Genomic DNA, 24,464 nt, shown 5'->3' with positions numbered 1-24,464 from the left:
ACTGTACTTGAATAGCAACCTGACCCTTGTGTTTATCATTTGCAGCTCTCTTTTGACCATAGTCCCCTGAGGAATAAGCATATTATGAAACGCGTTGGGAGGTCTAGGAGCACATCAGGTCAGATGGTTGCCAATTGAGGGGCATTGTGAGGCTGTTGTGTTTGGCCCCCCCCTCTATATATTGGACAACTAAAATAATTTTTCTTCATACATCTTTTGAATTTTGTCTTTTGGACTATACTGTCTTGTGTGTATAATTCAGTAATTTTACAACCTGTTTGGGGTTGTTTGTTTCTCTATCACCGTGGTGGGAGGTTACTCTATCCTCCCCCCCAGTGTGAGGTTTGTCCTTCCATGGTGATATTAGGAGCTTTTTACATTTGCTCCATTTTTACTTGGTTGTTCTACAACCGTATGTGTTGTGTGGTTTAATATTTTTAACTATGAACCAATAAAGGTTATATTTTAATTGTTACCACAATTTACATTAGTGCTGGGCTGTATCTACACATATATCGTGAAGCATATGACAATTTTTGGGAATTACAAAGGAGGCTAGTAACCTAAGCAACAAGTGGTAAACAATAAAAAAAACTTCTATTGAGAATAGAGCAGATTTTTTATATGAAGCAGACTGTAAAGTTGCACTTTTCCAAATTTACCCATCTAAGATAACATTACAACTACTTTCAGTGTTGATAGCTTCTTCGGTGGACACTCTTGAGGATATCTGCTGGTAAAGAGTTTAGTAGTCATATTAACCCTGTTCTTAAATCTCATAGGAAGAGAGAAGTCCATTCTTTTTTGTCACCTAATCAGGGATTTGACATCTCTGCAGGGTTAGGATACATTGGCAATTTTTTCTGCCAAGTTTGCGAATAGGTTCAGGTGAATTTAGGAAAATTTATGTTACCAGTTTATAATTTTCTTGCCATTACCATCTAGCACTTGGTCATTTAGAGATATTGTGCTGCCAATCGTGACTATATGATGAAGCATTTTTCATGATTTTCTTGCAATTAGTCAAAACCTTGTTTTGTATTGTAGTTCCCGGTACCTGTTGACTGAGAGCTCCCTCAGTTTGCCTTCTTCCCCCCCGTTGCTTACAAAAATAGAACAGTCATGGATTCCTATGGCAACCTCTCCTACTCACATTTACACATAAGTTAAATCTAATGAGTTGGAAAGCCGGGGCTGAAAACAATATCAACACAAATGGCTATGGTAAATCTTTAGAAGGACCGGCCGGTGTCCATTTGGGAGAAATCATTTCCAATATTATCTTCACTTTGTATTGTTACAGTTTAGTCTAGATTCTCAGTGATCTCAAATTGAACAATCAATGCCGCTCTCGAGGCCCTGTCTGCTATTCCTTGTAGCTGCGAGGCTGTGGTTTCTTGTAAGGATTTTCACCTGCATTTGAAGAAATCTGTTGATACAAACTGACAAATATCGTGAACACTTGCTCTGGTTGCGTTACACATGCATTTTGTACATGTTTGCCAATAATGTCTAATTTTTAGAGGATATAAACTTTGACTACACAGTCTTAAATGCACCTGGTTTAAAAAATCTGGTGTATTTTATCCCCCCAATATCCACCATACATGTACGGTGCATGTAAGGAGCTTGTACTTGGACCGGGTTTAGAGGCTGAGCCAGCCCCATATCTGGCAGATAGTGCATATGTGTCACAGCTATGATCTGCAACAGCCATGGGTGAAGATGAGCTGTGATTGTTAACCCTTAAGTGTTTCTGTCTATCTGTGACATGACAGTAGTAACTAATGCACGCGGACCTGGAGGCAAGCCATTCTTCCACCCATCAGCCCCCACAACACCATTACCTAGTATTGATGAGTTGCTATGGCAGCCGGGGTCTACTATAGACCCCGTGCCTTTCATTATGGAGCTTCTTTGAAAACCAGCATGTGACTAGGCACTGGCGGACACAGACAGAAAAAGAGCCCCTCTGCAAGAAGAATATATGGGTCCTTTTCAGCCAATAGTACAATTCCACCTACATTGGACATGGATATGGGCCCTCTTACGTCTTGAGCCCCTTTGCAACTGCATAGATTGCACCACTGTTATGTCCACCCATGTGTCTGGGCTTCAAACGCGACAACGGTGATTTTCCCTATACATGTGTATATACACTTGTATAGTTCAGGTCCATAAGGCATGGGTCCCCAACCTGTGTCTCAGGAGCCACATGTGGTTCACAGGCCCAAAATGTGTGGCTCACAACTGTCAGCCAGCTTGATGCATTAGCCCTAGGATCTAGAAACAAGCTATTAAGAGAAGGTCTCCAGATGGTGACTTTAGTGAGTAGCTTAGCACAGAACAGCATGTCTGCATGCCTATACCCTGACAGTGAGGATGGGGAGTAGATAAATATTATAAGCTGGAGATAGAATTATAGTCCGAGGGATGCTTGAAGCTGGATATGGTAGTGTAGTGAGAGTGCCCGATTCAGGAATCCCAAATAGGGGTAAAGTGGGAACCTTTAGATGACAATATACAGCTTCCGGGACAGTTATCACACGTCACTGGCGCTCCACTGATATTCCCTATTTGTTGGAATGGCAGCAAGAAATGTCTCTTCTGTATGTGATGGAAAACGCTCAGCTGAGAACCCTGGTGATATTCTATGAAAATGTGACATCTGTGAGAGGAATTCAAAGAGTTATAAGTTCCAGATTCTTCTGTCTTAAAATAAGATTTGAGGCGATTATTACTCCTTCCGCAAACCCTCATTCCTCCTCTCTTCTCTCCTTCACCTTTCCATAGAGCTTGTAGGTGATGTTGTTTTAGTTCCCCCCCCCCTCTGTCTCTTTTCTTTTTTTCCTTCCCTCTTTCCCCTGTTCTTGATTTTTCCTTGTTGCCCCCTTTTCTTATTTCTAAAGTTTAGACACATGATGACCTATTTGTATATTATTATCGGACGATTAACATATTGAGAAATAACCTACGTTCTTGCTTACTTTGTACATATCGTGATGGTCCTGCTTGACTAATAAATGTCTGTTCATACTTATTTTATAAAAACTGAATCAACATAAAAATAAAGATACTATTTCCTCTACAATCACTATCATTTTTCTTTATGGGAGAGAGGAGACATTGGCATATGGTTGTTACTGGTGCTCATTTGACACCACTGTTAAATCTTACTTTATTGTTCATTAATGTATTGCACAGTAATTTATAAGGCTACATTGACTTACATTAAAAAGGTTATATATAGACATCCATAAAAGTCCAGTCTATCAAAGTATAAAATCAATTAACCAGATTAGTAAACGTTGTAAACATAAAAAAAAGCCAAAACTGAGTGGCAAAAAAAGCAGTAAGAAGCAATCAAAATGGGGAATCTATTTCACAATCTATTATATAAAGCTGAGTGTATGTATGTATGTACAGTATGTATGTGTGTGTGTGTGTGTATGTGTGTGTGTGTGTGTGTGTGTGTGTGTATTCGCTAAAGGAACCCGCACCGTTGCATGTACAATCGCAAAATTTTGCAGACACCCCATTTGACTCAGGGAACGTCATAGACTATGTTTTGAGTGGAAATTTTAACCCCACGCTTTACAGTTATGCGCCAAAAAACCTGCCTCTATTAATGTCAATGGAGCTGGGAGCTACAATGCAGCCAGAACTTCAGAAGAATGTTGGCGCAGCCAGGGAAAGAGACAGGTAGGGAAAGAGACAGACAGGGAAAGAGATAGAGAGACAGACAGACTTGGAAACAGATAGAGAGAGAGACAGACAGGGAAAGAGAAAAAGATATAAAGAGAGACAGACAAAGAGACAGACAGACACAGACAAAGAGAGAGAGACAGATACTGGGAGAGAGACGGACAGGGACACAAAGACTGAGAGAGAGACAGTTACTATTCCGGGCAACACCGGGTACTACAGCTAGTAGTATAAATGAAAGTCAGCTTATACCATACAAAATGATTCCTCGCAAACCTCCAGAAAAAACTGGATAAGTTTGGTATTGCTGTAATTATACTGACTTGGAGAATCTCAAAGTCACATTCTTTTTCTCACATAATGAACACTGAAAAAAACAAAATCCAAAAAACATTATATAGTAAAATTGTAAAAGAAAAAATAAGTCCTTATACAGCTATGTGAAAGGAAAAATAAAAAAAGTTCTGGCCCATATAGTTCTGCGTTCAAATTCCTCTAGAATTCTGTTGCATTTATCTTGAAAATATGCCCCAATGATTGACGGGTGATCTGCCTACAAGTTTTATGTCTGGATGTTAAACACTGCGGTGATTTTGGTCTGCACCCCTTCCCCTCCGGAGTTACAGGCAAACTTTCATTAGGTAATTTGGCTTCCCATAAAACTGACTCTAACATCTCTGTGATATAGGAAGATTAGATTGTGAGCTACGTTAGAAACAGGGACTGATAAATGATGGCAATCTCTATAAAATCCAGAGAAAAATGTCAGAGATACTGTATTTTAGCAACAAGAAAGAAATAGGAAATAAAATGAATCCTGGAAATTTAAAGATAAGATCTAAATCAAGTTATTTCTTTCTGACTCAAGCTCATATAAAATGATATCATAGTATGCCCACTCACATTTTTAGAATATTTATCAACACCACCACCAAAGTCAGATTTTCACTTCTGATCTCCAACAAGATGCAAGATCTTTTTTAGTTTTCATGCTTACTTTTTTTTACAGCTCTGATTTGTGACTTCACAACAATCCACATAATGTAGAAAAAAATATAAACAACCCTGAAAAATATGACAGACTTACAGATCTGCATATGCCACCTGAGTGTCAAGGGCCCACCAGTAACACCGACTCTGGGGGATCTACTCATGCACAAGGGACCACCTGTAACATTGATTCTGGGAGACCCACTCATGCACAAGGGTCCACCAGTAACTCCGACTCTGGGGACCCACTCATGCACAAGAGCCCACCAGTAACACCCACTCTGATGGACCCACCCATGCACAAGGGCCAAAGAGTAACACCCACTCTGGGGGACCCACTCATGTACAAGGGCCCACCAGTAACACCCACTCTGTGTGATCCGTTAATTCACCAAGGCCCATCAGTAACACCCACACTGGGGGACCCACTTATGCACAAGGGCCCACCAGTAACACCCACTCTGGTGGACCCACTCATGAACAAGGGCCCACCAGCAACTCCGGCTCTGAGGACCCACTCATGCACAAGGGCTCACCAGTAACACCCACTCTGGGGGATCCACTCATGTACAAGGGACAACCAGTAACACCCAATCTGGGGGAGGCACTCATGCACAAGAGCCCACCAGTAACACCCAATCTGGGGGACCCACTCATGCATAAGGGCCCACCAGTAACACCCACTCTGGGGCACCCACTCATGCACAAAGGCCCACCAGTAACACCCACACTGGGGGACCCACTCATGCACAAGGGCCCACCAGTAACACCCACTCTGGGGGACCCACTCATGCACAAGGGTTCGCAAGTAACACCCACTCTGGGGGATCCACTCATGCACAAAGGACAACCAGGAACACCTAATCTGGGGGACCCACTCATGCACAAGGGCCCACCAGTAACACCGACACTGGGGGACCTACTCATGCATAAGAGCCCACCAGTAACACCCACTCTGAGGGACCCACTCATGCACCAGGGCCCACCAGTCACTCCGACTCTGGGGACCCACTCATGTACAAGAACCCACCAGTAACGCCCACTATGGGAGACCCACTCATGCATAAGTGCCCACCAGTAACACCCACTATGGGGGACCCACTCATGCACAAAGGCCCACCAGTAACACCCACACTGGGGGACCCACTCATGCACAAGGGCCCACCAGTAACACCCACTCTGGGGGACCCACTCATGCACAAGGGTTCGCAAGTAACACCCACTCTGGGGGATCCACTCATGCACAAAGGACAACCAGGAACACCTAATCTGGGGGACCCACTCATGCACAAGGGCCCACCAGTAACACCGACACTGGGGGACCTACTCATGCATAAGAGCACACCAGTAACACCCACTCTGGGGGATCGACTCATGCATACAGGGCCACCAGTAACACCCACTCTGAGGGACCCACTCATGCACCAGGGCCCACCAGTCACTCCGACTCTGGGGACCCACTCATGTACAAGAACCCACCAGTAACACCCACTATGGGAGACCCACTCATGCACAAGTGCCCACCAGTAACACCCACTATGGGGGACCCACTCATGCACAAGTGCCCACCAGTAACACCCACTCTGAAGGACCCACTGATGCACAAGGGCCAACCAGTAACACCCACTCTGGGGGACCCACTCATGCACAAGAGTCCACCAGTAACACCCACTCTAGGGGACCCATTCATGCACAAGGGCCCACCAGTAACATCCACTCTGAGGGATCCACTCATGCACAAGGGTTCATCAGTAACACCGACTGTGGGGGACCCAATCATGCACAAGGGCCCATCAGTAACACCAACTTTGGGGGACTCACTCATGCACCAGCCCCCACCGGGTGATTTTATTGTTTTATTTTTGATTTTTCTATAACTAATTCAATATTTTCTGAAAAGGGACAACACAATTAGGGCCTACCTAATACCTATAGAAAAGTGATAGACCAGGAAATCATAATTAGGCCCCCTTTGTCAAAACATTGCTCAGAGTTATCTCCAATAACTTTCATGAGAATGGGATGATTGCTGTGTCTAAGGCTGCTTTCACACATCCGGTTTTTGGTGTGCGGCACAATCCGGCTCTTTACAGAAAAAACGCAACCATTTTTTTTTTGCCGCCGGTTGCGTTTTTTCCACATAGACTTTCATTAGTGCCGGATTGTGCTGCATCGCCTTGCGTTCGGTCCAGTTTTTGCCGGATGCGGCATATTTAGCCCATGCGGCGGCCAGATGGAACATTGCTTGGCACGTTTTTTGTCCGGCAAAGAAAAACGCATCGCGCCGCATCCGGCCGCCGCAAAAACCGCATCCGGCCGCCGCATGCGGTTTTTTGCACTGCACATGCTCAGTAGCGTGCCGCAACCGGCAAAAAACGGACGGGCCGAATGTAAAAACTTATGCAAAGGATGCGTTTTTTTCGCCGCATCCGTTGCATAGGTTTTAGAGCCGGATTTAGCCGCACTGCTAAAACCGGATGTGTGAAAGCAGCCTTATACAGCCATGAGAAAAAAGGTGAGAGTCAGCTTGCCCTTAATTAGTGGAGTGACAGAGGTAATTCTCAGCAGAGACATGTTAAAGCAACACAATTCAATAGAAGTTCAGGTATACCTAATGTCCAGCTGAACAAACCATGCGTTAAAAGAATATTTCTCTATTGTATCATTAAAAATCATGGCGCAAGAGTCACACCTACGATAGTGCTAGAAAACCTATGCATTTCGCCTTAGTCATGGTCTTCTACACTGATGAGCAAGAGGGTAACCATGTTTTGAACTTTTGACTTTCAGGCTCCATATCTCACCATCCATTACAGCTTTGAACATGAGACTACCTTAATTTTATAGACAAACGTCTTGGCTATATTATACTTAAATATGACTTGCAACTATTTAGCATATGATTAGTTACTGTTTTATTCCTAAAAATCTAAATTTTAATTTTTATTATTTTGTTAATATTTGAAAAATCCACCTTTGGTTTTTTACACTGCCTGAATCCTTCTGGGTATGGTCTCAATCAGATTCAAGCATGTCTCAACCAAAATCTGATCACAGGTCTCTTCTAGACAGACCCAAAGTTGGAGCATATTTGGCAACTCACTTGGGTATTTATACAGCTTTTTCTTCAACTCTACCCACAAGGTTTCAATTGTGTTAAGGTCTGGGGAATATGGGGACCAAGCCAGCGCCTTTACTTCCAAGTACCCAATGCCTTTGACTGTGAAACAGCCCAATATCATGAGACTTCCTCCACCAAACTTGTTTCTTTAATTTTTTTCAACCTGTTAGCCCCTTTTTATCTTGTGTCTTCCAGACCCATTCGCACCCCACAGAGCCCAGTCTATTGACTTTCGTCTCATCGCCCGTCTCCAATCTTCTACTGTCCACTTTTTCTAATTTTTTGCAAACTCAAGTCGACGCTTCTTATGACGATATTGAAGTCGAGGCTTATTCCCCCCTTTTTAAGCCACCATTTCACACTTGCGTAACCTCTGTCGCACGGTACTTGCATGAACATCTGTGATCTCACTAATATGAAGTAAATGAGCCACCTCCACTGCCGTGTTTGTCGTGCCAGAACTGATAGACCTTGTGAGGAGTTGAGTTGTTGACTTTGATACTTTGCCTGGACATCCACCTCTTGCCTTTTGAATGAATGGATGGACTTCATTTCATATTCTTCCAACTATCATAGCACTCACATGATGCAGTTTGGCAATTTTCTTGTCTGAGAGACCGCTATCGATGAGCTGGATGATGCTGATCTTTCTTTTCTTGATAAATCCTCTTCATGGCTGCTCCTCCATTTGAACCAGTGACCTTTAGCTTGAGAATCAACCTAATAATACACGGAGCTGTTAGGGAATGTAAGAACATAATTTGTAGTATACAAGAACAAAAAGATTTTTCAAACATGAGGAGCGAAACAGTAACAAGAGTCTTCATAACTAATCATACGATAACTAGTTGCAAGTCAAATTTATATGAGACAGCCAAGATGATTGTTTATGAAATGATGATAGTCTCAAATTCAAAGCTGTAGTGGATGGTGAAATATGGAGCCTGAAAATCAAAAGTTCAAAACATTGTTACCCTTTTGCTTGTCAGTGCATGTACAGTTAGGTCCAGAAATATTTGGACAGTGACACAATTTTCGCGAGTTGGGCTCTGCATGCCACCACATTGGATTTGAAATGAAACCTCTACAACAGAATTCAAGTGCAGATTGTAACGTTTAATTTGAAGGTTTGAACAAAAATATCTGATAGAAATTGTAGGAATTGTACACATTTCTTTACAAACACTCCACATTTTAGGAGGTCAAAAGTAATTGGACAAATAAACCAAACCCAAACAAAATATTTTTATTTTCAATATTTTGTTGCGAATCCTTTGGAGGCAATCACTGCCTTAAGTCTGGAACCCATGGACATCACCAAACGCTGGGTTTCCTCCTTCTTAATGCTTTGCCAGGCCTTTACAGCCACAGCCTTCAGGTCTTGCTTGTTTGTGGGTCTTTCCGTCTTAAGTCTGGATTTGAGCAAGTGAAATGCATGCTCAATTGGGTTAAGATCTGGTGATTGACTTGGCCATTGCAGAATGTTCCACTTTTTTGCACTCATAAACTCCTGGGTAGCTTTGGCTGTATGCTTGGGGTCATTGTCCATCTGTACTATGAAGCGCCGTCCGATCAACTCTGCGGCATTTGGCTGAATCTGGGCTGAAATTATATCCCGGTACACTTCAGAATTCATCCGGCTACTCTTGTCTGCTGTTATGTCATCAATAAACACAAGTGACCCAGTGCCATTGAAAGCCATGCATGCCCATGCCATCACGTTGCCTCCACCATGTTTTACAGAGGATGTGGTGTGCCTTGGATCATGTGCCGTTCCCTTTCTTCTCCAAACTTTTTTCTTCCCATCATTCTGGTACAGGTTGATCTTTGTCTCATCTGTCCATAGAATACTTTTCCAGAACTGAGCTGGCTTCATGAGGTGTTTTTCAGCAAATTTAACTCTGGCCTGTCTATTTTTGGAATTGATGAATGGTTTGCATCTAGATGTGAACCCTTTGTATTTACTTTCATGGAGTCTTCTCTTTACTGTTGACTTAGAGACAGATACACCTACTTCACTGAGAGTGTTATGGACTTCAGTTGATGTTGTGAACGGGTTCTTCTTCACCAAAGAAAGTATGCGGCGATCATCCACCACTGTTGTCATCCGTGGATGCCCAGGCCTTTTTGAGTTCCCAAGCTCACCAGTCAATTCCTTTTTTCTCAGAATGTACCCGACTGTTGATTTTGCTACTCCAAGCATGTCTGCTATCTCTCTGATGGATTTTTTCAGCCTCAGGATGTTCTGCTTCACCTCAATTGAGAGTTCCTTAGACCGCATGTTGTAGGGTCACAGCAACAGCTTCCACATGCAAAACCACACACCTGTATTCAACCCCAGACCTTTTAACTACTTCATTGATTACAGGTTAACGAGGAAGACGCCTTCAGAGTTAATTGCAGCCCTTAGAGTCCCTTGTCCAATTACTTTTGGTCCTTTGAAAAAGAGGAGGCTATGCATTACAGAGCTATGATTCCTAAACCCTTTCTCCGATTTGGATGTGAAAACTCTCATATTGCAGCTGGGAGTGTGCACTTTCAGCCCATATTATATATATAATTGTATTTCTGAACATGTTTTTGTAAACAGATAAAATAACAAAACTTGTGTCACTGTCCAAATATTTCTGGCCCTGACTGTACGAGATTGTTGTTCCATTTATATCGGAATCCCTAATCATATGGCATGGGTAAAACATTACGACATCATGGTGTGAAACAAATGTTAAAAACTTAAAGGGAACCTGTCAGGTCCCATATGCATTCAGATCTACAAGCAGGGTGATGTGTGGCCTAGAAACCCCTTCCTACCTATCCCTGTGTTGTACTATTGTGTAATATGAATGTATAAAAAAAGTTTTAAAACTTACGTGTTCCCTATGTAAATGATCAGAGGGGCTAGTCCCCTGGGCATCGCATCGCCCCGTGGGCGTTTGCATGCTTTCCATGGTATCATGCCCCTGTGGGCGTGATACCATGGATTTACATGAGTGACATCACCGTCAGCTCCTTGAGATCCCGCGTGTGTGCACTTGCCATTCCCGCAGCCTTCTTATCCGGGTGCTTGCTTGTCGGCTTCAGACGCGCTCTGCGCATGGTTGGAACAGCAGGAGTCTTCTGAGCATACGCAGTGCGCGTCTGGAAGGGGTTTCTAGGCCACACATCACCCTGCTTGTAGGTCAGAACGCAAATGGGACCTGCAGGTTCCCTTTAATTTAAATAAAAAACTTCACAAGCCAGTAAGTGGTGGTGATCATACTATTGACTGAAACTTTGAGAGCATTGGGATTTTCAAATTGGATACTATAATTCCAATGGGATTAAATGTAAAACAAAGTCTAATTTATCACTATTAATTATACTATTTCTTGAGTGTTACATTTCTGTACATATATACAGTATGTATGTTATATTTATATTGTTATGAACGTTTGTATCACTCCTTCTTCTTGTATTGGTTCACCCATGACGTGATTAGAGATTCCAATATAAATGGAACAAGAGTCTCATACTTGTTCTCTTTGACGCTATGTGACAGATGACAGGAGTTGGATTAGTGACAGATTCAGCTAATGTAATTCAATTGACAGCCCAAGGAAATGCTCTAAATGGGCCACAGAGGAGTTGCCATTTTATTACGGTAAAGGGTTACGCAATAACTACAGGTCAGCATGTTGGATTATTTTCCCAATTTTCTAAATCACTAATCTACATCTTCTGAACTGACGAACCCTTCAAACAAATTCTATGTGAGATATTTACGCCTTGCCCTTGTTTTTTTTCAGTTTCTTCTACGCTATAGAAATTCTGCCTTAGGGTGTACCAGAATATAACACTCAATCATTCAGACACTGCCTTAATATTTTTGACTTATGCCAGTATTTCTTTGTGGATGGAATGGAGTTGTTAGAAAAGGATCTCAGCGGAGGTAGTGAATTCTAATGCAGTAAGGGGATTCAATTATATTTAGGACGAAGAAAGAAAAATGTGGAGTTTGACTGTTCTAAGTGGAATAACAAATGGCAATTGTATTTTAGGGTGAAACAATATCCCTCCCTCTGTTTTCTTATTTCTTCCTGTCCTACTTTGTCTTTGTTCTGTTATTTTAAAGGGAATGTCTTGTTTTTAATGTCATCTTCATCAATTTTAATTTTAGTTTCCAAAAGTGTGATATAAGAGATTTTTAGTATATTTTTGAGTGGCTTTACTGGAGGTACAAACTTCCCGTCTTTATTGGCTGTATGGACAGTTCTGTCTAGTGTGGGTGCTTTACGGCTGTTATAATGAATGGGAGTTAATTACCAGAGAAATGTCATAGATTATTGCTGTCTTTGGGAAGTGATGGAGTGAAACCCCCAGAGACTCGGGGAAAGCACGCAGAGGCTGTATGTAGCATGTTACCATCCAGCCTCATCTAGGCTTCTAACATTATGAGACCGCTTACATGCCATTTGTTGAATTGACCCAGGAAAAGCTGACCACTGCGCAGGGAATATTTGCATACTATGTACAGTTTTTTCATGGTTATGTTTATATTTTCAACCATTTTTCTTTCAATTGATTTTAAATATCAAAAAATGAAGCACTTTTAATGATGGGGAACCTGTAATGTGGAAAATGGAATCAGGATATTCAGATTAATATACATTTTCCTGGAAAAAGTTTCAGCAAAAAGTGTCTTTTGTTCATTGACATCCCTGGTGTTTGCATATGAGTCCAGTGGGCGGTTCTACTGGAGATTAGCAGTCTTCCCTGTATGATTATATGTGTAGGGATAGCTGTTAATCACCAGTAGGGCCGCCCACTGGACTCATATGCATACACCAGGGATGTTAATGAATAAAATACACGTTATAGTGCATCTTTTTCAATAAACGTCTATATAATCCTGCTCAGCTTCTCTTCTATCCACAGATCAATGTGACAGGTTCCCTTTAAACTGTTCTACCATTTTGTTTCTACAGCTTTTGTGTAGAGTCCTATTTATCTCTATAATAACAGACTACAAACAAACTGTAAATGGTATGATATTGCCTTCAAACTCTCTACTATCTCACCCCTTTGCTAACTTTGTAAATCTCCAAATGGAAGAGTAACAAGAATTAGGAAACAGACAAGAGAATGTCTGCGGGATCAGACTACTCGGTTTGTCTGTGGTCTGTTACCTTGGAGACACAAAATGAAAATTTGAATCGTCAATAATAATAACAACATATACTGTCTGTGCAAACCAGTAAAATATTACCTATATCTGTTGCTGGTATACTGTTTACCTAGAAACGAAAAAGCAAAGGAGAAGCAGCTCACTGAAAGTCCATGGGATATCCAAGTACAGATTGCATTGATCCAGACTCCAAGGCAGGTGCATGGATCTGCATGGCTGGCTTCCACGTGGTATAAAAGAGAAGGAACTATATATCCAGCAGCAATATAAAAAAACCTCTCAGATTTATTGAAACATTAAAACATGATGAATGCAGGACACCTGACGCGTTTAAGACATCAGTCTTTAGTCGACCGAAACGCATCAGTGTCCTGCGTTCATCATGTTTTAATATTTTTATAAATCAGAGAGTTTTATCTATATTGGTGCTGGATACAAACTTCCTTCTCTTCTATATGGTTTACATGTTTAACCATACACTGGCACACTGACAGTTAAAGGGGTGTTCCCATCTCCAAGATCCTATCCCAATGTGTAATATAGTTACAACCACAAACAACTAGCTGTTACCTTATGAGTGGATGTAACCATGGATACCTAAGAAGCAATGACCTACACATGAGGTAAGAGACATGGCTATATCAGAAGAACTATAGTACATTTCTAATTGGAGGTATTTGCTATTATTATTATTATTATTATGCCTACTACATATTGGGACAGGATGTTGGAGATGGGAATAGCCCTTTAAGGCCTATTCAGTATTTTTATTCTGAATAGCAGGAAGAAATGATAAAGTAATAGAGTAAGGGATACTTTGCACGTTGCGACATCGCTACTGCGATCTCGTTGGGGTAAAATCGAAAGTGACGCACATCCGGCGCCGGTAACGATGTCGCAACGTGTAAAGCCTAGAAGCACCGATAAACGATCGCAAAAGCATCAAAAATTGGTGATCTGTGTAGTGTCGGTGATTTCCATATTTTCGCTGCAGCGACAGGTACGATGTTGTTCCTCATTCCTGCGGCAGCACACATCGCTGTGTATGAAGCCGCAGGAGCGAGGAACATCTCCTTACCTGCGTCCCGCCTGCAATGAGGAAGGAAGGAGGTGGGCGGGATGTTTACGTCCCGCTCATCTCCGCCCCTCCGCTTCTATTGGCCGCCTGCCGTGTGACGTCACTGTGACGCCGCACAATCCGCCCCCTTAGGAAGGAGGCGGGTCGCCGGCCAGAGCGACGTCGCAGGGCAGGTAAGTATGTATGAAGCTGCCGTAGTGACAATGTTCGCTACGGCAGCTATTACAAGAGATCACATCTGCGACGGGGGCGGGGACTATCACGCTCGGCATTGCTACAAACGGCTAGCGATGTCACAATGTGCAAAGTACCCCTAAGGGTAATCTTTGGGTTAACCCCATTATCGCCCTAGCGGCACAGCTCACTTTTTTTAGAAGAGGTAGAAGAGCTGATATTATGACAGTAGCTGAATGTCAGCAATATATCGATTGATTATATACTTTATTTACGTGTTTTATCTGTTATCATTACAGGTGTCAACATTTCAGCATCTTCATGGGTCAACTATCACTGTCAGCTATCGCTTTGAAGAGTTACTAAGTTTAAAATAAGATGTCTATGCAACGTAATGATTTGGATGTAAATATCAGTAACGATTAGATGCAAATTAAAATAATGTTTCTTAGAAAAATTTCTGGGATATTTCCAGCTGGATTTGGACTTCGACTGTCGCAGAAATTTGTATTTTTATTATTTTTGTCTGGATTTATTACACTATGCTTTGGAACACTGTTTCTCTTACCAGACACATCAAAATTTAGAAGAATTTTTTTATCTAGTTCTCAGAGCCAGAATGGTGAAAGATTACACAACTATGCTAGTAAGAAAATGAACAAAAAAACTGTTGAAGATCAAAAGTCATTGCTACGGAATACAAATCAGGAAAAGTGGAGATCCAAAGACAAGTTAGATTTGGATGTAAAACCACTGGGATTTCTAGCCAGCAACTATGAAACAAAAAAAGATGTTTCAGTGAACACAGAACACATAGTAGCTGCTAAAGCCAAAAATAAAGAGAGCGAGATATCAGCAGCTCAGAAGAACCATGCTGACTTTGTTTATGACTACAAGGCATTCAAAAAATCCCTTAAATTTCCACCACTGGGAAATCAACCTGAACCAAATGATTCAGAAATACGGGAAAAAAGAAACAAGATAAAAGAGGTAACTCTTCCATTTGAGAATTACTAAATTATTTCATCCAAATGTTACTGAATGATCCTGGACAGCTTTGATCTGACACCACGCAGTGCCCGGTCTTCCTGTCCACTCTACTTTGTCTTCTTGAATTGTACATTTAGTTTTAGCTGAATTGAATTGATTTAATTTCAAGTTATACCATTATTTACACATGTATCATGGACAGAAAATGAAGACACTTACAGATTTATATATTGGAGTAGCAGCCTAGAGAGAAAAATATTAAAGGAGTTATTTACTTATTTTGGAACAACCCCTATTTATCTTACCTGGTCCATACTCCTTATGTATGTAGCAATCTCAGACAGGTCATTTGTCCCTTTGTTTGTATTGCGTATCTCAACGCAGACCACTCCGTTTTCAGGCTCTGGATTTCTGCCAAAATATGACAAGGTATCTTACTCATCTCAGGAAGGGGCATGTAGTAACTTTATACCTCACTTACTCCCCACTGAGGTAAGTTAGCTCCTTAAGGGTAATCAGTTGTGTGACTGATGCAACGGATGCATTGCAGATAGTGGCACAACTGATGTGACTGATGCTGCAAAAAAAGATCCATTGTTTGGGGTTTTTTTTACTGTTTTACCGGCCGCCGGCTTTTGTGAACAATCAGCTGATCGCCCGGCTGTGAACGATCAACTGATTGCCCGGTGGCCGGCTTCATTCACAAAAGCCGGCCGCCGGGTGATCAGCTGATCGTTCACAGCCGACCGCCAGGCGATCAGCTGATCGTTCACAGCTGGCTGCTGGGCGACCAGCTGATCATTCACAGCCGCCCGCCGAGCGATCAGCTGATCGTTCCGGCCGCTTGAACTGGAACTGAATTTACAGTCATGGTTTTTTACTGTGCGCATACTCACAGTAAAAAACCGATCCACCGCACACAAAAAACGTTACATTCAGCGTTGCTCCCGCCTGACGGTCAGTCAGTAAACAACTGATCCATCACGCGGCGGATGCAACGCAGGGCCATCAGTCACAATCCGTTGCTAATAGAAGCCTACGGGTAAAAAACAGATAACTGCAAAATATTTTGCATGATACCGTAATCCCTCAAGGTGACGGATTCTGACTGATGCCAAACAACGGAAATGTGAATTTACCCTAAGTGGTTGTGTAACTGTATAATGCATCTCACTTTCCTGAGATGAATAAACTTCTTAAACTTCTGGAGTGGCGTGCTAACTCTATAATGCACCTTTCTGTCCAGAGATGAGTGAGCTCTTGGGGTAGTGTGATAACTGTATACTGCCCTGCCTCTCTTGAGATGAGTGAGGACCTGAGGTAGTGCGGTAATTGTATAGTGCACCTCTATCTCCTGAGATGAGTGAGCTCCTGGGGTAGTGTGATAACTGTGTACTGCCCTGCCTCTCCTGAGATGAGTGAGAACCTGAGGTGGTACGGTAATTGTATAGTGCATCTCTATATCCTGAGATGAATGTGCTTCTTAGGCTACGTTCACACATCAGTTTTTTTCCATCAGGCACAATCAGGAAAAAAACGGATAAAACGGATCTGGCGCCGGATCAATTTTATCCCCATTGATTTGTATTAGCGCCGGATTGTGCCTGATGGCCTTGTGCTTTTGACGCATCCGGCGTAATTACTCAATGTGGTGGCCGTATGGAACGTCTCATTGAACGTTTTTTGTCTCTGATAAATAACCGTATCGCGCCGGATCTGTGATTTACAAAGGAAGCCTATGGATGCCGGATCCGGCGCGATCCGGCAAAAAACGGATGCGGCTGCCAGATCTGTTTTTTAAAATTGAGCATGCTCCAATTTATTGAAAATAACGGATCCAGCAAAAAAAATGGATGAAACGGATGCAATAAACGGATGCACTGGATCAGTTTTTTGACAAATCAGGTATACCGGATCCATAAAAAAAAAGGATCAGGCGCATCCGTTTTTGCATATTCTGCACCGGATCCGTTGCATCAGGCACACGCCGGATTGTGCCTGATGCCAAAAAACTGATGTGTGAACGTAGCCTTAGTTGGTGCAGTCAGTACATTGTACAGCTATGCTTTTTGAGATAAATTTGCTCCTGAGGTGGTCTGGTAACTGTATAGTACACTACCCCATCCTAAGATGAGTGAGCCTGAGGCAGTGCAGTAATCATCTAGTTCACTGCCTCCTCTTAAGACTAGTGAGCGCCTAAGGTGGTGTGGGAACTGTATAGTGCACCTCTATCTCCTGAAATAAGTGGGGTTCTGAGTTGGTGAAGAAACAGTGTAGTGCACCTCTCCTTTCTGAGAGAAGTGAGCTGTTGAGGTGGCAACTGTATAATGCCCCGCTATCTTTTGAGACAAGTGAGATTCTGAAATGGAAGAAACTGTGTAATGCACCTCTCCTTTCTGAAACAAGTGAGGTCCTGAGGTGATATAGTAACTGTATGGGTCAGCACACACCGCGATTAAAACGGAGCGATTGGAATGCGATAAAAAAAACGCATTCCACTCGGACCAATATTACTCTATGGGGCCGCTCCCATGAACAATTTTTTTCTTAGCTCTAATCGGACAGAGAAAACAATCGCAGGATGCTGTGGGTGGAATTTGATTCATTTTCACTCGCACCCATACAAGTCTATGGGTGTGAGAAAAACATCGCATTGCACTCGCATTACACCGGTGTAATGCGAGTGCAGTGCGAGAATCAGATCAGCTGACAACGGAGGAGATGGGGATATTGTGCCACCCCCACGTCAGTAGCCGGGCTGCTCGGATCCGGATCCGCGGTGGCTCAAGGGGAGTCCGGACCTGGGGGGCCGGAGTCGTGCGGCCCCTCAAATAAAAAGGGGGTATTTACACGGGGCTGTATGGTTAAAGTTTGTGACGCCACCCTTGGTGTGTTGTAAAGTGGAGTACCACTGCTGCAGTTAGGAGTACCCGGTGGCGATGGAGTGGGCACCTGGGTGTTTAACCCCTCCATAGGTAGGGGGTGATGCCCCAGGACTTTGTGATGGTAAGGGAGTGCCGTTAAATGCACAGAAAGGAAAATTGTGCAATACCCTGTGACAACCTGATAGTCCAGGGGCGTCACAATATTACTTCCTCCATCTTTGCAGTGCCCGCTTTCCCCTCCGCGGGTGCAGGATCATAGCACAGTGGCATGACACTCGCATGACACTCGGCTTATACTCCAGCAGAGCGGGAGCCAAGTGTCATGTGATTATGTACCATCCCGCGGGCTTGCCTTTAATCGGGACTTAGGTGGGAATGAACCCCTGAGGTCCAGACCGCAATCAGTTAATTTGACTATGGTGGTGGCGTCTAGCCTAGTTCGGGGTCTGAGTACCCTGCCTGGTGCTCCGGTATCCAGTTGGCTCCCCGGTTCGGTTCCGGCGGGCCACTACCCTGTCCCGGTCCTTTACGATTCCACCGGTCGTATTCCCAGTCTCCTGCAGGCGGCCACTACCGTCTGCCTCCTTGCCAATGGTGACTGGGCTCCAACCCAGCCACCGGAGTAGTCTTTGGCAGACCTGAGCACAGGTCTGCTTCTGGACTCAACCTCCCTCCTTCACCCTCAAAACTACTCTGTTGCCAACTTGAACTTGACTACTTAGGTTCCCGCCTCCAGGCCTGTGAACTCCTCGGTGGGTGGAGCCAACTGCCTTGCTCCACCCCCCTGGTGTGGACATCAAACCTGGAGGGTAGTGACAAGGCTTTTAGTTTGACTGCTGTTACCTAACTGGGAAGGGGGTGTGTAGTGTTGTTGTGTCTACCTGGGATGACCTGGATAGTCCAGGGCGTCACATTCCCCCTTGGTTTAATGCAGACCATCCGCGGGCTGCCCGTCCATCACTGGTTTATTTTTGCTGTAAACTGTAAAAGATAATAAACACATATACATTTATAATAACATATTTACATTTTCAAGAATATGTAGGCTTTCTTTTTCTTCCCTTACGGGAGGCACATCCCTTTTAACGTTACAAAACATTTTTAATAAAAACGGGTCCATGTCCTCCCGCTTTCCCACCCAAGCAACCTAGCCTTGATGCTGCCCCTAAGAAGTGGGCAGCACCCCTTTTCCCCAGTCCGGATCAGGAACTTGGCCAGGCAACCCAAGCGGGAACGGGTACAGTGTTTCGCACCCGGCAGTCACTCAGAGGCCCCACGTCCAGGGGACCCCTGACCCAGAGGATGGTCACCGGTTCCTGTGGTGACCGGACCCCAGCCTGCTCTGCTGCAGGTCCTCCCTCCAACCAGCCTCTCCGGAGACCGGCAGTTGCGGGAAGGGCAATAAGGGCACTATTTACAAGCCCAAAAGTTTTTGGGTGGCTTGCTAGTTCTCAGCCATGTTCATGATTTCTCATGGAAAACAAAGGGGGCAACAAAAGTCCCAACGGGGACGGGCACTTCAGTAGCTTGTCCGCTACCATCAACATAGGTCCCAACGGGGACTTGCAGGTGGGTCCCAACGGGGACTGTCCTTGTGGCAACGGGAATCCGCTACCTCACTCTTCATCCTCCACTCCGTACTCTTCCTCCACGGTGACTCCGGGGTTGTACAGTGGGGGAGGGGTCTGGGAGTGCCTTTATGCCGTGCCCTTCTTTGCACGCTCAGGGCAAACCAGCCCCTCTCCCCACAGTGGGTGTAGGTGACCAACTCTCTCCAGGGATCAGGTCACGGTCTGGGTGGCTCACAGGCAGGTGGGAGTACACGTCCCGATGGTACACAAACACCTCTTTCTCCAAGCCGGGCTCAAACAGGAATCCCCACCCCCTGTCAGGGTCAAAGCGTGGGACCTGGCCCTCATACTTCGGGCCTCGCACAAGGAAGTTGGCACACCGCAGGTTATCTTTTTCTTTAATCGTGCGGGCCAGGACCTTGGCCTTTCTCTTCTTCCGGGCCTCAATTTCCCGGCTCAGCTGGCTCTGCTGCCGCTCCCAATACAGGGCGTCTACGGGCCCCCTCGGGTGCGCGGGTTGGGCCTAGCCGGAGTTACCCCGTGCCAACTACGATCGGCACCTTCTTTTGGGAACCCCGCTGTGTCGTGGCCTGGGGTGCTGCCCTGCAGCGACAACCCTGCACCACCTCAGCCGAGGCTTGGTTGTGGGGAGCGGCCAGCTTTGCCTGCCAGGCGGGCCACCGGGTATCTGGCACCTCCGTCTTGGCCAGGCGGGCTGCTGGGGCCGGGACCTCTTCGGGTGCAGTTGCTTCCTGGAGTAGTGGGGCCTCCTCGGGAACGGGCTTCCTCCGGGAATCCTCCTTCCACGGAAGCGGGAAGGGTGCGGGTCGTGCATACGGTCGCCCGCGGGCTGCTTCTACGGGCGGGTCCTTCTGGGCAACTGGGACGGGCTCTGCCGCCGGTGTCGGGGGCGGCAGACCAAGCGGGGAAGCGGCAGTGACCAATACGGGCAGCGGAGGGGGGCGACAGGAGAATTGGGGGCAGACAGGGTCCCTCAGCCGCAGCGGCCGGCCCGGTCCCTCAAGGACATAGGGGCGTGGGTCGCTCACCCTCTCCTCCAAATTCCCCCCCATCTCGCGTGCCCGCACGGCCGCGGCTATCTTCCCCATCTTGGCCGCCCATTGCTCCATCAGGTACCTCACCTGGACCTGCAGCCAGCAGCACATGAGGGTCATCCGGGCCTCCACCCACGCCGATGTTCCGGGCGCGGGCTCCGGGAATTCGGGCCTCTCGGACGGGGCAGACATGTTGTATGCTTGGTTTCCAGGAACAAGACGGGTGGCGGGGTCCTGGCGTCCCTGCCCTTTATCCATGCAGTCACATGGCAAACAGTCCTCACCCGCCCCCTTTGGTCTTTTCCGAGCACTTCTCAAGCTTTTTGCTCCGCTCCGCTCTCGGGGGAAGGGGCCTCGCTTTCGCGCCCTTTCTGCTCAGGGAAGACGGCTCGGGCGGGAACTCTTCGCGCCAAAGATGGCGGATTCTCAAATTTTTCAGCGGGGCGCCGCTGACGGGGACTTGAAGGCGCACTTCCACTTGTAAGTGGACTGGTTCTATCCTGTTCGCAGACACCAGAAGAGTCGATGTGTACCGCCCCGTGGGCTCGGCTGCGACCGCCGAGCCGCTCGGATCCGTGCTCGCACTGCGGGTGATGGCTCGAGCCTCTCACGGATTCGGGGGTCACAATGCTCTGCAAGGGAGTTGGCGCTACACGCGGGGATTTGAGGTGTTTGGTTTGAAGTGATAGTTCGTGACGCCACCCACGGGTTGTGGTGATTGTAGACACCACCACTGCGGTGAAGGTGTGGGGGCCCCCGGGAGCAGTGTAGTAGCGCAGCTAGGTGTTGACCCCTCCGTGGGTAGGGGATGCTGGTCCCAGGGTCCGGTGGGCCGGGGCCCGGGTGTAGTGTTGCAGTGTAGCGCGGCGCGGTGCCAGATGGCACTGGTGTACTCACTCTGACACAAGACACTGGAGTCACTGGTAAACCAAACGGAGTGATGAACGGGGCCCGCAGCCGGCTGCAGCTTTTCTCAGATTAGGTTGGTAATGTCCGCCTTTCTCCTGCACCTCTGTATGTGAATCTTGACTCCTGTGCCTAGGCACCGGTAGTCCGCTCCCCGATGTGTATCTGCCATAGGAGCCCGTTTGCCCGCAGACGCTGGCCCTTTGGATCTCTGGCCCTTGGCGGTGGCACTTATCCGGAATGGTTGGGCTGTTGCCTTCAATCGGGACTTAGGTGGGAATGAACCCCTGAGGTCCAGACCGCAATCAGTTAATTTGACTATGGTGGTGGCTTCTAGCCTAGTTCGGGGTCTGAGTACCCTGCCTGGTGCTCCGGTATCCAGTTGGCTCCCCGGTTCGCTTCCGGCGGGCCACTATCCTGTCCCGGTCCCTTACGATTCCACCGGTCGTATTCCCGGTCTCCTGCAGGCGGCCACTACCGTCTGCCTCCTTGCCAATGGTGACTGGGCTCCAACCCAGCCACCGGAGTAGTCTTTGGCAGGCCTGAGCACAGGTCTGCTTCTGGACTCAACCTCCCTCCTTCACCCTCAAAACTACTCTGTTGCCAACTTGAACTTGACTACTTAGGTTCCCGCCTCCACTTGACTACTTAGGTTCCCGCCTCCAGGCCTGTGAACTCCTCGGTAGGTGGAGCCAACCGCCTGGCTCCACCACCCCATGGTGTGGACATCAAACCTGGAGGGTGGTGACAAGGTTTTTAGTTTGACTGCTGTAACCTAACTGGGAAGGGGATGTGTAGTGTTGTTGTGTCTACCTGGGACGACCTGGATAGTCCAGGGCATCACATTTACACTCGCATTAATGCTGTGTGTCCCCAGTCTATAAGTGTACCTCTGCCTTTTGAGAGGTGTGAGCTTCTGAAGTGGAAGTAACTGTATAGTGCACTTTTATATCCTGAATGAGCTTTTGAGTTGGTGCAGAAACTGAGTGAACTCCTGAGGTGGTGTGGTAACTGTATAGTGCACCATGACCTCCTAAGACAAGTGAGCTTCTGAGATGTTTTAAAGGGAACTTGTCACCCGGTTTTTACCTTATGAGCTGCATCCACCACCAGTGAGCCGTAACATACAACATTCCAGAATACTGTATGTAAGAGCCCAGGCTGCTCTGTAGAACATAAAAAACCACCTTTATAATACTCACCTAAGGGGCGATCCAGTCTGATGGATATCATTGGCCTTGGTCCGGTGTCTCCTCCATCTTCTGCAATTGCCATCCTCCTGCCCAGCCCTGTGTGCATGACACATCCTGCATCATTCACACAGAGGCCTCCATTGCGCTCCTGCGCATGAGCACTTTTATCTGCTTGGCTGAGGGCAGATCAAAGTACTTGTTAGGGCCAGGTGGACGGGCAGACCCAGGAGGTGGATCCACTGGGCCGAACACCTTACTGAAGGCAAGGGGTCCGGTAGCCGGAGCACTACAGTTAGCAGGACAGTCCGTTCAAAAGAGTGGAGTGGAGAAGTCCCTGGGACCACGGAGTCACTGATGGTAGTCCGGGTGACGGAGCTCAGGTTCGGAGGCCGAGATGTTGTCAGGCAGAGTCCGGAACCGATGGAGCGAGAGGACGGATCACCACAGGGATCAGAGATGGTACGGACTGACGGGATGGCAGACAGTCAGCGTTCGGGGTTCGGGAATCGTCAGGACCAGATGGCGAGGCAGGAGCGGCTCTAGAAGAGAGATAGGTAAGTATACCAGCAGACACAAGGAGACCTGACTCCTAGCTTAGGAAAACACGAAGAACAGGCCCCGCCCACTTGGACATTAAACCCCTTTATACCCTGTACCTGTGTGTTCAATATCCTGTCAGTGGACGCTGGCCCTTTAAGAGAGGGTCAATGACCGCGCGCGCGCCCTAATGCGCATGCGCGAGGCCCGGGTGCCAGAAGCCAGGGCAGGGAGCGGTGAATAGGAAGCAGGGGAGCCGGCCTGGAGCAGAGCTGCCGACGGGCGCCGGGAGCGGGGACCGGGCCGCCTGGGGACCGCAGGTGATGGGGGCTGGAGGCTGTGGAGCGGAGGACGCCTAACAGAGGAGCCGGGGAGCGAAGCAGGGAAGCCGGGGAGCGTGGCAGGTGAGCCGGGGAGCGAGGCAGGGGAGCCGGGAAGCAGGGCAGGGGACCCGGGGAGCGTGACAGTACCCCCCCCCCACGCCCCCCTCCCCGCAACCGGGACAGGAAGGCACGTATCAGAGGAGTACCCACATTCTCCCGGGGTTCCCAGGACCTATCCTCAGGACCATACCCTGCCCAGTCCACCAAGAAGTACTGCCGGCCCCGTACGGTTTTCATGGCCACGATATCCCTTACCGCATAGATGTCATCATCAGCAATAGGAGGAGGAGCCGAACTAGCAGCAGCGGAGAAGGGACCAAGGACAACCGGCTTGAGCAGGGAGACGTGGAAGGAGTTGGGTATCCTCATCATGGCCGGGAGCTGCAGCTTGTAGGAGACCTCATTTATTTTGCTGAGGACTTTAAACGGCCCGATGTAGCGAGGACCCAGCTTGTATGATGGTAGCTTCAATCGGACGTACTTGGAAGCAAGCCAGACCAGATATCCTGGAGAGAAACACGGAGGATCCAGACGCCTCTTGTCTGCGTGTCTCTTCATCCGCAGGGAAGCACGTCCAAGGGACGCCTTGACAGAGTCCCAAATTGTTGCAAAGTCACGAGCTACAGCATCAGCAGCAGGGACATCCGAGGAAGAGGATACAGGTAATGGGACGGAAGGCTGAAGTCCGTAAACGACATGGAAGGGAGAGCTG

The 24,464-nt window shown here is 46.6% G+C and overlaps 1 protein-coding gene across 1 annotated transcript in view; it reads left to right on the top strand.

Annotated features, from left to right (window-relative positions):
* Positions 1-24,464, top strand: part of LOC142291505 (mannosyl-oligosaccharide 1,2-alpha-mannosidase IA-like) — a 259,237-nt gene that overhangs the window by 34,657 nt on the left and 200,116 nt on the right. The window contains exon 2 of the mRNA XM_075336074.1: positions 14,532-15,222. Within this exon, the coding sequence (XP_075192189.1) occupies positions 14,659-15,222 (564 nt within the window). The 5' untranslated portion in view covers positions 14,532-14,658. The remainder of the gene's footprint in view (positions 1-14,531; positions 15,223-24,464) is intronic.

The sequence above is a fragment of the Anomaloglossus baeobatrachus genome, chromosome 2 (assembly GCF_048569485.1).
Source record: "Anomaloglossus baeobatrachus isolate aAnoBae1 chromosome 2, aAnoBae1.hap1, whole genome shotgun sequence".
In the NCBI taxonomy this organism is placed as follows: Eukaryota; Metazoa; Chordata; class Amphibia; order Anura; family Aromobatidae; genus Anomaloglossus; species Anomaloglossus baeobatrachus.
The sequence above is the reverse complement of the archived record's forward strand: the minus strand, read 5'-3'. Positions and strand labels throughout refer to the sequence as shown.